The 14818-nt window shown below is 48.6% G+C and overlaps 1 protein-coding gene across 1 annotated transcript; it reads right to left on the bottom strand.

The window, feature by feature from the left end:
* Nucleotides 1-10285: 10285 nt before the first annotated feature.
* On the bottom strand, nucleotides 10286-14525 carry LOC125518423 (isopentenyl-diphosphate Delta-isomerase I-like). Its single transcript, XM_048683268.1, has 6 exons — nucleotides 14157-14525; nucleotides 13740-13795; nucleotides 12469-12560; nucleotides 11130-11232; nucleotides 10879-11016; nucleotides 10286-10743 (listed from the first exon to the last, which is right to left on the bottom strand). The coding sequence occupies exons 1-6, from the start codon at nucleotides 14408-14410 to the stop codon at nucleotides 10493-10495; spliced, it is 894 nt and encodes a 297-aa protein (XP_048539225.1). The 5' UTR covers nucleotides 14411-14525; the 3' UTR covers nucleotides 10286-10492.
* Nucleotides 14526-14818: the final 293 nt, after the last annotated feature.

Genomic DNA, 14818 nt, shown 5'->3' with positions numbered 1-14818 from the left:
ACGAGACGGTACATCAAGCATGGCAGCGGCCAGCCCCAGCGGCCTGCGTGTTCGCTCGCCTGAACATCAAAATGCACCGGGTAGCTAGGGACTTAAAAATTTGGAGTAGATCGCTGTTTAGCGATGCTAAAGCGCAGCTGCAGCTGGCCACGCTGGTGGTGCTACGACTGGATATAGCGCAAGAACGTCGGCCGCTCACACATGGTGAATTTCACCTTCGAAAACTTCTGAAGTTGCGAATTCTTAGGCTGGTAGTGGTGGAAAGGGCCCGGAAACGCCAGGCATCTAGGATAACATGGCTGCGGGAAGGTGACGCCCAAACAGCCTTTTTCCAGGCCAAGATCAATGCCAGGCGCAGGAAAACTTCATCCACTCGCTGCACGGATTGGCTGGGGTTGCCACCACTCACGATGAGAAAGAGGAAATAGTCCATAGTCATTTCGCTCGATCATTAGGGACTAGACAGGGCCGAGCAAGCACTATTGACTGGAGCTACATCGACATGCCAAGGGTGCAAGGTGGCGGCCTAGACAATCCGTTCACTGAGCACGAGGTGTGGTAGGCGATCAAGCAATCGCCGGCGGAGAAATCACCTGGCCCGGATGGTTTCTCCGGGGTTTTCTTCAGAAGCTGCTGGCCAACCATAAAAAGGGATATCATGGAGGCTTTTCATCAGTTCTACCACCTCGCCGGGGGAAATTTCCAAATTCTCAACACAACTGTTGTAGTTCTTCTTCCTAAGAAAGATGGCGCCGCTGCAATCACCGACTATAGGCCTATTAGCTTAATACACTTTGTTGCAAAGTTGATCTCCAAAGTGCTCTCGCTCCGCCTTGCAACGGTGATCCAGAGTGTGATTTCCCCGGCACAAACGGCGTTCCTCCGAACAAAATGCATACATGACAGCTACCTCTACGTGCAAAATTGTGTCAAGTCCCTCCACGCTAAGAAGACTCCGGCCCTGCTACTCAAATTTGACATCTCCAAGGCTTTTGATAATGTCTCTTGGGATTATCTGCTTGAGCTTCTCCAACAGTTAGGTTTTAGCGCACGGTGGTGCGACTGGATTGCCCTCCTTCTCTCCACTTCCTCGTCGACCTTCCTGCTCAATGGCATCGCCGGGCCGAAGATAGCGCACCGAAAGGGGCTGCGGCAGGGCGAACCCCTCTCACCGCTCCTTTCATCCTAGCCATTGATCCACTACATAGAGTACTCAAAGCGGCGGTGGAGCACGACCTGATCGCCCCTCTGCCAGGTCGTGAGATCAAACTCAGAGTTAGTCTTTATGCGGACGATACGGTAATCTTCGCAAACCCGGACCAACATGAAGTGCAAACCATTGTGGAGATCTTAAATGAGTTTGGAAACGCCACTGGTCTGCATATCAACCTGGCAAAATCAACAGCGACACCTATTAGATGTGAACACATTGATCTCTCTGAGATCCTTGGTAGTTTTGGCGGTTCCATCACCTACTTCCCCATAAGATATCTAGGGCTCCTAGTGATGACGACACGGCTTAGATTAGTGCACCTACAGTTCCTCATTGATAGGATCAGAGCTCGGTTAGCAGGTTGTAAAGGTCGCCTTCTCCCTCTGGCCAGCAGAAGAGTGCTGGTCCGCAGTGTCCTCAGCGCCATGCCCACTTTCGCCCTCTCAGTATTGCTTCCACCAAAGTTGCTCAAAGAAATTGATAAGTGTAGGAGGCGTTTCCTTTGGAAACAGGAGGAGGCGATAACTGGGGCCAGCTGCAAGGTAAACTGGCCAACAGACTGCGCTCCAAAAGAGAAGGGAGGGCTCGGAATCCTGGACCTGCAAAGTTTCAGCCGAGCACTCCGGCTACGCTGGCTATGGATTGCTTGGAAAGACCCGGACAGACCATGGGTTGGCACACCACCGCCATGCGACGACGTGGACAGAGCATTGTTTGTTGCAGCAACAACGATGACAGTTGGAGATGGCAAAACGACGCTTTTCTGGCAATCAGCATGGCTGGGACCAGGAACCCTTGCTCAGAGCTACCCAGCCTCGTTCAAACACTCCCGGTGGAAAAATAGGACAGTCTTCGAAGCACTACAAAACCAAACTTGGATCAGTGACCTTGAACATGGCGATATCAATCAGATACTACCGGACTTCCTACGGTTGCACTGAAGAATTAGAGAGGCAAATATTCTGCTAAATGAAGAAGAAAGGGACCAAATTCGGTGGAACATGGAGGCAAAAGGAGGATACACAGCAAGCTCTGCTTACCATATGCATTTTCAGGGCCGGCATACCTCAGATTTTGAAAGCATCATATGGAAAGCTTGGGCTCTAGGGAAGATCAAGATGTTTTGCGGGCTGCTGCTGCAAAATCGAGTCTGGTCCAACGACAGACTCCAGCGCCGGGGCTGGCCAAATGGCTATTTCTGCCAGCTCTGCCACAGAAACCTTGAAACAAGCAAGCACATTATCTGGGAATGTCCCAAGGCTTGGAGAGTGTGGCAACAGGTGGCATCATGGCGCGGCTTCTCCACCTTCACGCCGACGGACGAGTGGCGCTATAAGAAACCATTGACGATTGTCAGAGAAATCATCAACAGGGCAGCGCCAAAGGAGCGAAAAGGAGCAATAATCATGCTCCTTGCAACATGCTGGGAAATCTGGCAAGAGAGGAATAGAAGCACTTTTCAAAACAAGATAGCCTCCACCTCTGACATTGTGAGAGAATTGAGAAATTCGCTGGAGCTATGGAGACTCGCGGGAGCGAGATGTATTGAGAGCCCCTTCGAGGAACCACCGTGAGATTGTAGGTTTTTCAGAGGCCTCATTTTTTATTTTTCTCTTCATTTTTTCTTTGGTCCTTGACCGTCAAGCACCTTTTGTTATCACCATGCTCTCCCTGCTATGAATCAATGAAATAGCCAGCAATTGCAGGACATTTTCAAAAAAAAAACTCTTGACTTGTTTATTTTTCTTGTGCGTGAGCTGACGCTACAAAGTTAGTCCCATACCGCTTACGGAATAAGAGTCAGACCTACTTAAGAAAGAGGACAAGGTTAACAGTTTCAAGGATGACAGCTGCAGGTGGCCTTTCATGCAGGTTGGTTGATTTAGAATTCGCTTTCACTTGGTGGGCCGGGCCCCAAGCTTAATGCTAAATATTTTCGAGGAACGCCTCCAAAAACATGTAAAGGCATTTCTGTGTCATCTAGAGGCATTAGGCATTTTAGAATGCCTCATAATGTCTGCCGTGTTGTAGTGTAAGGACCAAACACCGCTGGCGGAAAACACCACCTCGCTAGAGAGAGTTTTGTCCAGTGCTGACAGTGCCGGAGCTGGAGCACGGCCAGTAGATCAGAAGCGCACGGTCGCCGTCAGACTTAGCCTGGATGGAGCAGATCCACCTCCAAAGCCGCCGTCACAATGTCGGAACTGGGCCGGAGCAGACCACCGCGGCGAACAAGTCCACCGTCACCACGCGTCAGATCTGGCTACCACATCCAAGATGGATGAATACTGAGCCGGCAGGTAGCACAAAGCCATCCATGACGAGCACAGCATCTACTACACCCAAGGCCAACCCGCTCTTCTGCCTGCCTGCATGTATTGCCGTCGCTTCAGATCAAGAAAAACACCACGCTGGGCTGTAGCACCGCCCCGCCGCCGCAGCGCCGTGCGGCTTTGCCGGCGGCGCGCCGTGGCGGCGATGAGGAGAGATGTGACGGGAGGTGGCCGGCGGCGCGCCATGGCGGCGGCGAGGAGAGATGTGACGGGAGGTGGCGCCGGTTCTGGTGAATGAGGGACCCGGTCAGCTAACGCGCCCAAATCCAAATCCAAATCGAAATCGCAATGTGAACGCGGCAAGCCGACTCGCGGCTCGGTCTGGGGTCCATGTTTTTTGGGTGCGCTGCCGGTGGTCTACCCGCGCCGTGCCACCGCCCACGTCTGCCACCTGGTTGGCTTGGTTGCCTCTACGACTTGTCATCCCTCTGCATCTCCCCTATCCATCATCCTTCTCTGTATAGTCTTCGCGTCGCTCTCCACTCTCCTGGTAGGTGAGGTGACACGCCATGCGAGCGAGCTTGTTTGCTACGACGGGACACCTAATGCATAGCTTAGCATTTGTAGGTATACCTATGAAGTAGGTGACGGCTGCACCGAGCCTCTGATTCTGGATATCTGCGGCCTGTGGCCAGACAGAATCGTCCGAGTCTAGTTACGTCCAGATTCAGGTTGATGTAAGAATGGCACCATGGTATCTGAAATTCTGAATATCTGGTGCCTCTGATTCAGAAGTCTGAACCAAAGGGAAGACCATGGTAGAAGATGGCATGGACGGCCCGGCCCTGCCCTGCCTTTCCATCCAGTGACACCGAGATTTGCGTACAAGGGTGATGAGTGGCACGAGTGGCCAGAGCACTGACCTGTGAAAGCAAGCTTTTCCCACGTGACCGCCATTGTCCAAATCGCACTTCACAACTCGCAATTAGCTTTCGCCCCGACAGTGACCCTTTTTGCTTCGGACGAGCAGTGCTGCAGTAGGTGTAGGTTTGTGGTCGACTAAGCCAATCACAAAAGCTAGCTAATTGCGATTTTTCAGGCTCATGGGCCCCCAGCCAGCGGCGATGATCGTCGCTCGTCGGGGAGGAGGTTGTTGGGCGACGCCTCCCTCCTCCCTCCTCCCTCCCTCCGTTGGTTCTTTCACCCGTTCTGCTCGCTGGAGTAATGTAATGTAATCGACTAGTGATTTTGATCGTGGTTGGTGGCAGGTGTTGTTGGGTGCTGGACCACGACATCGCCCGCCTGTGATCTCGGTCGATCCTCATCTCATGTCCTCTCTCTTTCACTCCCCATGCCGGCCAGATTAACTCAACCACTCGATCCACCATGCAACTTTCACTTGAGAAGAGATGTGGTTGTGCCGTGCATGTTCTCAGGGAGAAAAGGACGTACGTGGCGTGGTGGTGGTGGTCAGGGTGGTGGTATCCTGCGCGTCGCCGTGTCATCATCTCATGCTCTCGGCTGCATAAACGTGCAATGCTCCTGCGTTTTAAGTAGACATGCAGCTGCACCTGTCGGCAAGGGGGCAATGCACGCTTCTTTTCTCTCTTTTTTGCGGGGGCAATGCACGCTTCTTGTGCCAAAGAGTAGTAGTAGTTCGTCAGATCTCGCTTGGAACGCGGGAATAAATAACATTCTTCGGTTCCTGCTGGAAACGACCATCAAACAGATCCTTATATAAAATCCGTGCGTTCCAAACATGCTCTCATTTTAGTTTATTATTAGAAAAAATGGTGTGACTGACGAGTAGTTCTTATCCGTCGGAGCATTTTCTGGGCTTCTTTTCTCGTCGTTGGCGCGGGATCGAGCGAGCGGCGAGTTTCTTGCGTCGTCCTGCACCGTCGCATTCGCTGTGCCACGGCGGTCGGTGCGTACGGCGGAAGGCGACGGCCTTGGTCCGTGCCCGTCAGCGTCGTGGGCTCGCTCGCTCGCTCGCGCGCGCTTCAGACCGATTGGCCGCCGGCTGCTATTTCCGCGGTCGCATTCGGTTTTATTTATTTATATCCTCGCCGTCGTTAATCACGAGGCCGCTTCTGTCGGGAATCATTCAGCTACCAGTACTACTGCTGCTACGCAGCAAGCAGTGACTGACAAGTGATGTAAGGGCATCTTCAGCCGTTGGCTTCCCAGAAGGGGTAAAAAATCGTTCCCTGGAAACGCACCGACGCTAAACCGCGCACTGGGGGCGTGATGTCCCCCAGTCGCGGCCCCCGCGGATTTTTAAAATGTTGAAATTCGGCGCAAACACAACGCAAACACAGGTGAGTTCGTTCAAATTTAAACATATTTTATAAAAAAAGAAAAAAAAAACTACCGCGGGCTACCCGCCGTCTCCCTCGCCGCCCGCCCACGCGGTTTTACATGCCGAGGAGGCTGTAGAACCGCGTGTAGTCACCGCCATCGTCGTCGTCGTCGTCGTCGTCGCCCCCGCCTACGCCTCCGGCGTCCCTGCTGCATCCCTTCCCCGGTTGGCGCGGCGGGTTGGACGGTCTGGGGGCGTCGTCGTCGCTATCGAGGACGACGACGCCGTCTCGTCCTCGCGCCCATGTTTGCGGGCGGCGATCTCCTCCAGGGCCCGACGCTGCCGGATCATCTCCTCGCGCAGGTAGTCGTCACGCGACCACCGCATGGCGTCCTCGTCGGAGAAGCCGCGCCGGGCTATCTCCTCGTACTCCGGGGGAAGGCTGGACTCCACCTTGGGCTCGACGAGGGCGCTGGAGCTGCGGGTACGCGCGCTGACAGGCGTGTCCTGGGGCTCCGGCTTGACGGGGCGGAGGTGAAGGCAGGGAGAGCCGCCGGACGAGGAGGGACACCCCGGTCTCCATGCGCCTCGGCGTCCAGGAGCTTCCCCGGCGGCCCCGGCGGCGTGAGAAGGACGGGGGAGCGGGGCACTCGAGGCGCGGCGTGTTGCCGCCCTCGATGTACTCGAGGACGGACTCCAACGTGCGCCCGGGCACGCCCCACCACCGACGTCAGCCAGCGGCGTTGAACCTGCCGGAGGGCACGACGCCGTTGGTGGCCTCGAGCTGCTCGTCGTGCCGGCGGCGGAAGTACGGCTCCCAGATTGGGCTGTCGGGGACGTATCGGGGCCCCTCCCTCGCCGCACGCAGCAGGGACGAGCGGATGCGTGCGATCTCCGCACGCCGCGCCGCGCCGGTGGGTACCGGGGGCACCGGCACGCCGCCGGCGCTGATCCTCCACGCCCCAGGCACCCGCATGTCCGGCGGACCGGGTACTCGGCCTCGAAAAGGAGGCGAGCCTCGTCCTCGTGCAGATGACGGCGCCTGAATCCGTTCCCCGCCGCGCCGTCGCCTGGGAAACGCTCGGCCATGCTTTCTCAATTGGTGACGGCGAGAGGAGGAAAGGGGGAGAAATGAGCGCATCGTTGGTGGATGATCGGGGTGAGTCTCTCCGGCGCGCTTGCAGTCGGCTTTTATAGGCGGAGACGCCGCGTGGTAGGCTTGGCCCACGCGTTACGTGTGGCGTGATTGCGTGGCGGCCGAGGGACGCGTCGCCCAGCCTTCACTACGCCGCCCGTGAGGCATCAATGGAGGCTGACCGGCGCGGCAGCGCGCGGTAGCTTTGGCATTGATTCGCCGCGGGAAACGAGACAATGAGGACGACGAAGGGGCGAGAAGAGAGTAGAGTCGCTGACGCGGCGGGCCCGCGGCTCTTCGCGCCAAAAACGATTCGCCCGGCGCCCCCGAGCGACCCCCAGCGCGCCGGGTTCGGGTTGGGTCCGTCGGTGCCAATTTCGGCCCGAGCCGACGAAAACTGGGCTCTTGGGGGCGCGACTGGGTCGATTTTTTGGCGCCGGCGGACGAAAAAACGCTTGGGGGGCCTTCTTGGAGGCACGGCTGGAGATGCCCTAAAACGTCCTATATAGGCCTCCTTTGGTTTGGAGGAATTTCATAGGAATTTTAGAGGATAGAATTTTTTCTTTTAGAGCCCTTTGGTTCCTAGGAATAGATTCCTATTCCTACATAGGATTGGATCCTATCCTCCACATTTCATAGGAAAATAAGAATGAGCCTAGATTCAATGGGAAAATTCCTTTGGTGTCAACCAAAGGACGTCTTATTTTCTATTCCTACTCATAGGATTTGAGATATATGCCATCTCATTTTCTACAAAATTCCTATTCCTATAATAATCTTATCCTATGAACTAAAAGAGGCCTAAAAGTTTACAGAGGGAGTACTATTATAGAAAGAATTCCTTATTTGACACTGTTTTAAATTTTGTTTCCCTATTTAACATCGAAGAAATATTTCTTCCCTATATAACATTAATTTTAAATTTTGTTCCCAACATAACACTTTCGTACATTTTTTGACCTAATGATGTTAAATGACATGTGAAATGACGAGTTTACCCCTGGCACTAGAAGAACCTAAGTCAGGTCAAAGTCATTCTCATTGGCTTCACCCGGCCCACAATCCGCTTGCACAAGAACACCGATGTTGGAATTAAATCCAACTCGTCTGTGTCCGTGTCTTGTACGCATACATGTGTATGCATTGATTTCGTATACAATAGAGTTTGATACTCTGAAAAGGCTAGCTTGTGTTGGCAGCTGATATATAGGTACACTGAACCGTGACCCCAATCAGAAATACTAGCAATTAAAAATCCCAAGGCACGACATGGTCCAAAAAAATAAAAATAAATCCAAAGGCACGACACAGTCCTGTTGTAATCAACTCGGCGTGTCCTCGTATTGTTCGCGTGTGTCGTGTGCATGTTTCGTCTAGTCGAGCCGTCAATCAAGCAAGTCGGCGGCCATGTTGTTTTATACATGCGTGTGCTTTGTGCATGCTAGCTTAAGAAATCCATCCAGTAGGGAGTTAGCGTATGTGTGATCTCCAGGAATATGACACCATCCTGTTACACTAACCATGGATTCCACCCTTAAATAGGACAGCAGAATAAATAAAAGAACTGAATAGATGTATGAGGGTAGAATTGTCATTTCACGCGTCATTTAACATTGTTTGCATAAAAAAGAGATGAAAGTGTTATATTGGGAACAAAATTTAAAGGCTGTGTTAGATAGGGAAGAAATATTTTTCCAGTATTAAATAGGGAATAAAAGTTTAAGCTAGTGTTAAATAAGGAATTCTCTCACTATTATATGCCAAGTATGACATGCCGTGCTGGCCGGTTGCTCTCGTACTGTAGCTTCCACGGATGCAGCCATGTTCTGATGTAGACCGAACCTCGTGGTGAGATCCGATCCGTTGTTGCGGCCTGATCTTTCACGACACTCCACCACCAGCAGTAGCAACCTCTCGCCCGCGCACGCGATGTACACAAAGTAGAGGGTTTGAACCTTGCGGCCCAGCACGAGAAAACCAATCTCGACGAAGGTACTCACGCGCAAAACAATTTCCACGAAGAGAAATCGCAACACAGAGGTTTTCTAAAGATCCCTCCAAAATTTGATACGGGTATCTACCCTGAAAAACACATCGTGTCTATTTCATATAAAAATAACCTGCTTTTACATAGACCGGACCTAGCTATTTATAAAAATAACTTGGAAGAGGCACGCACATGTACCTCCTAAAGGCTGGACTCTTTCTAGATTTAAACTAACTTGCCTTTTACATCTCGGCAAGCATGCAAAGACCTACTAAAATAAAGTTTGACTATTTTATTTGATTGCTCCTTGATCTATTTTTTCCAACATGGCGGCCCCCACCCAGACTCATTTAAACTCATGATCTTCCACGTGATAAACTTCCATCTGCGTGTAACTTTTGGTCGTTCAGGTGGCTGTAACCGTCCAAAGAAATAACTAACGTGATTTATTCCCTTTGATAAGGAATTAAACTCTTGCACATCCACGTAGTACACAACTTGATGGCTTCTAATTGACTTTTGGCTGGACCCACACCCATGCATGTGTGCTCCTTCACGTCCCGATTTAGGGGAATATAGAAACATAACTCCATACTTGCTCATTATTTGTACAACTGTGTCACGCTTAGATGTGATGCCTACAAATCCATCTTCATCTTGAAAAACATCTATAGCATATTCAGTACTAGATGAATACGTTGTTGTATCAACAGTGATCATCGCACTTAAATTACACGCGGCCATATCATGTTCCTAATTGTACTGCTCGCTTCGTGCATGGACACGGCATAAAGCTACTTCTCGTTTATTTAGTATACAGTAATATACAAAACGTGGTACGTGCATCGTTGAGGTGATCGAATGCCTCCCGCCACAAGTGAAGCTACCACAACATACACACTCTTCGGGTGGGATATGGGGGGGCATTTGAACCGTAGGGAGTAGCTGTTATTGCAAACCCAAAAAAAACGTGTATACTCCCTTTGTTTCGAATTACTTGTTCCGGGTATGAATGTATCTAGATGTATTTTAGTTCTAGATACATCCATTTCTGCGACGAATAATTTAGAACGGAGGGAGTAGATCTCCAATTGTGTGGTGTTCTTCAACCCTAAAGTAAATTTATAAGAAGCAGGAGTATATATACTCAAGCCATGACCGAAAACTTGTTTCGAAAGCCCATGACTGAAAATGGCAATACTGGCCGACAGGCCCACCGTTTAGATTGGCAGCCCGGTCCATTATCACACGCACGGCCCATCGAATTTTCAAGTTTCGGTAAGAAAAAGTGCCCTCACCGAATGGATAGATCACTCTATAACAAAGCAACAGAGTTCTTTTCTTCTTTTTTTGCGGAAAAGCAGCAGAGTTCTTGTAGGATTGTGAGCAGAGACTCTTTATTGAAAGTTTTTCCTTTTTTTACAAAATGTGCACCCGAATTTCTCAACAACAATAAGAAGCAACATCCATGAACAAAAAGGAAAGAAGAAATGAAATGAAAGACGCGCACTTACAGCAGCAGCAGCAGCTGTGCTCATTTCTCTATCGAATGACAACAGCGTTACTTGACGCTCTACACATTCTACAACTTATGAATGGTTTTCATGTCGGCAGCCTCCTTCAGAGTCCCTTGCTCAACATGATCCCACCAGCCCATCAGGAAGTTGTCCACCACCAGCCTGAACCAAGGGGACAGCTTGATGCCACCTTCCCCATCATCTGCTTTCTTAATCAGCTGCTTCAGCTCATCGCGGTTCACGTACTTGACGTCGGACACTTCTTCTGGGTTTGGGTTGAGCTTCACGTCGCGAACCATGAACAGGAGGTAGTCCACTACAATGGTCACAAATCAACAAACACAAGATCTATAAGTTGGCGCTTCAAAATACGGATAGGACAGCATGCCAGAAAACCAAAATTTCCTGAAAACTGGAAATCCATCGGTTATGACAAAGGGCAGGCACTTACGCTCATGTTCGCCCCATTTTCCATCAGATGGAGCCTTGTAAAGAATCTTCCCGAGTGGGATGAATTTGTCAACTGGTAAATCTTCAGCCTGTATTCCCAGTTCATCAAATAGTTTCCTCTGTGCTGCATTTCTGACACCTGAACCAGAATAAAAGATTGTGACTGGTGTTCAGTAAGGTGGAAGCAACAATGTGGATTGTGCAACTAATGCTATGAAACCAGTCTTCACGCCTCAGGGCAGATTGATGTACCTTGGCAGTTCTCCTCAATGAGCTCAGATTCACGGTGTAAAGGGTGGCTACAGCAAGTGTTTGTCCAGACAAGTGGAAATGTCACTTTTGTCGTAGACCGTTGCTGTAAAGAGTACAATATTAAAAAAATGTCTGTAATGGAAAAACGTAAGAGATATTTATATGATAACATAGTGTAGAAAACCAGAAACAAAGTTGCAGGTTAAGGTAGTAAAAATATATGCTAACATATGATCCAGGTCAAGTGTCCTGCCCTATTTCTATGTAGTGAGTTCAACAGTTCGTTTTAACAGAAGGAGTGAAGGAGAACTGGAGATTGCACCCTCCAAAGAGGGGCCTTACCAACCTCTGAAATAATCTTACTTAGAACAAGATATATCGGTGTTCGCAGCCTAGCAAAACCGATGCAGCCGTTTATGAAAATATCATTTTTCACACATATCAGCCTATATATCAACCAAAATGGCAGACATTTCACCTAACGTTTCCACTGATATGGACGTATCTGTATATGATGATTCTCTATTAAAAAAGTGTTAGGAATAATATGATGCATTTACAAATTCATCAAATTATTGAAGATTGAAAGAATATGCTTAAATTTGGGATATAGCATCTACGATGTACTTTCTTACGTTACATAATATCCCACGAGTCTATATTTATTACTACGTATTTCATAATCAATTAGTCAAAAATCAATCATTCACATACTCATTATGCTCAAGCATTGTTATTCTACATCTAATTTCACAAAAAAGGCATGATATGAACAAGAATAGCAAACAAATAGAGATATTTTCCAGTGATATAACTATATATCATCTGATACACCATCCGATATCTGACATCATATATGCTGAAGTCACAGATGTGAAACCAATATCCGACATTTTTGAACCTTGGGGCAGCAACTAGGCCAAGACATCTCATAAAAAAAATAGGCCTAACAGAGAAGATGTGAAACCAGACTAAGTTCGATTCTAGTTTCAAGTTGAACTGTAGATGGACCAAGCTATAGATCACACTTTCATACATGGGCATATAACTGTTTGCATGATTACTAGCCCAGCTAACCCAACTCCTCTTAGCTTCACCACAAGCTAATCTATGCCAAAGCTCTTAGATACCTCTGAAATTGATCTTTTTTTAACTTGACTGTGCTATGCACACATCCTTACATACACTAGACTTAATCACCCGAACTAATCTTGAAAACAAAACGCGACTTTTCATTCTTAAGCTTCATAACAAAATAATCATATCACCTAATTGATTGGAAACTATAACAGAAGTGAATCATAGTCAAGATACATGGTAAAATGGAAGTTGTATATACCTGAAGTAACAACTCATATTTGGAGTTGAAAAGAAAAACACTGAACGCTCTGTGAAGGGCATGCCCTGATTCTATCTTTTCCATGAGATGGCCTAAAATTACAAGACCGCAATTAATAAACAAAACTGATTGCTGCTAAAATAGATACTTCAATCCTAGTTCTTCAGTTGAAATGCAACAAGCTACCAAACAGCAAAGCATGCAAATTCTATGTGATGAACTGATGATAGAAAAAATTGTAATTATTCATTTAATTAGCTCCTGCTCATCTCATTTTGCTGTCAGTCTGCCTCAAAATTCCACCTGAAGTTTGTATTGGCTGGAAAAGTTGTTTGCTTCTCTTCTTAATGAAAAAAAAAAACTTTATGCATGTTTTTTATCTATACCACCATACAGTATACAAATGCTCCCTCCGTTTACAAATATAAGATGTTTTGGATATTTCAATATGGATTACATACGGACTGAAATGAGTGAACAGACACACTAAGACGTGTCTATATACATCCGATTCATAAAAAAGTCAGAACATCTTATATTTGTGAACGACAGAACGAAGGGAGTAACTTTGAATACAGACTGTTGGATGAACTCGATCCGATGGCCGAGAGGTGGCAAATCCAAGTGTTGTTGGCCGTACGATGCCTCCTTGAATCCGAATTTTTCCATGATTATACTTAGTACACCCCTTCTAAGTTCTAATGGAAAATGTATTTATCACATGTACTCTCTCCACAATCTTCTATTCTATTTTAGACTCTTCCATCCATTTTCTTGCTCCAATTTTTATCTCTCTTGAACAAAAAAGTTGTCATTTACTTATGACCAACTATTTTTAAAGTCTATATATATATTGCAGAGAATTTCTCCCTCACATAATTCACGTGCAAAGCACATACAACCTACTAGTAAAAATAGTACTTGAAGCGATCATCATTACCCTATTGGTCAGGATTAAAAAAAAATGTTCGGGACTGCTTGGAAATTGGAATAGTATGATCCAATGCAATTCCCTAGTACCTTGGCACAAACCCCTTCCATGGGCCATAGGTCATAGAAAAAATTAAGCCAAACTTGAGTACCCATCCAACTAACCAAAGATTCATTGTCGATGGTAATACCAAGAAATTTCTAGCAGCTCAATGGATGTTGTCAAACACACAATGGCTATCTAACCAAATATGAAGATAATATTGCAGACAGCATGGATGATAAAATGAGGTATTACGGAACACAATCACAAAGAAATGAAGGAAATGATTAACACGTACAGTTGTACTTTGACTCGTGGCCGATGACATTGTCCTGTTCATCGACTAATATGCACCTGCATCGGAAATTCAACACTTCAGTTATACTGACAGAAGATAAAAAGGACGCGGCAATCTATCTCAGTTTAAGTTTTATAGCTGCGCAACCTAATAATATGTCAATACGCTAACGGCACCAAAGTAGACAGCCAAAGAAAAGAAAAGGATGCTTATGCTAATCCCCTGAACCTGGTGACAGAAAGGGGAATGGCCCGGTTGGAAAATTCATCGAAACCTACAAAATTAACAATATTCTTCACAGCAAAGCGCCAGACGGACACCTCAAAGTTAACGACAAATTCCACGAGGAGACGGGCGCAATTCACAGCAGAGCCAGGACAAGTTGACGAGGCGAGATTGGGGGCCCGGGACACTCACTCGTCGTCGAACATGAGCCTGCGCTGGACGGCGTCCATCCCTGCGTCGGCCTCGGCGTCGACGGCGCCGGCCTTCCCCATCACGACGGCCGTGGCGGCGAAGGAGGCGCGTCCGCGGAAGGCGAGCGCCGGCCGGGGGAGAAGCCCCGAGTGGGAGGAGGGGGAGGAGAGCGCGAGGCGGGACGAGGCGCGGCCGAGGCCGAGCGAGGCGGCGGAGGAGAAGAGCGCGAGGGAGCGCGCCGCCGAGGCCGCCATGGCGGAAAGGTGGAGGGAGATGCCCGCGACGGCTGGATTTGGGGGTTAACTGTTAGCGGGGTGGCGGGTGCGGTTGGGTCGCTTTGGTCGCAGGAACAGAAGAGAAGAGCTCTGCTACTAGTACTCTGTTTGATGTCTCGAGTGAGTCCAACAGAAGTATCGCTAGGAAAAACAGGTCCAAGAGAAGTACGATGCCCTGCGTTTTCAAACCTTTTTACAGTGCCGGAACACATGTTTAGTGGGCGTTGAAGAAGCATAACCACGTGTGTGACATGGTGATTGTTCTTGGATGGCGACTTTTTTCTTTGATGAAAGGATCTACGGGCATCTTCAATGATATCCTCTAAAATGGACAATAGAAGCGTTCAAGGACACGATACTATACGAGCCAGCCATCCAATCCTATAC

The sequence above is a fragment of the Triticum urartu genome, chromosome 1 (genome assembly GCF_003073215.2).
Source record: "Triticum urartu cultivar G1812 chromosome 1, Tu2.1, whole genome shotgun sequence".
Lineage (NCBI taxonomy): Eukaryota > Viridiplantae > Streptophyta > Magnoliopsida > Poales > Poaceae > Triticum > Triticum urartu.
Note: the sequence above shows the minus strand (reverse complement) of the source record. Positions and strands in the feature narration are given on the sequence as shown.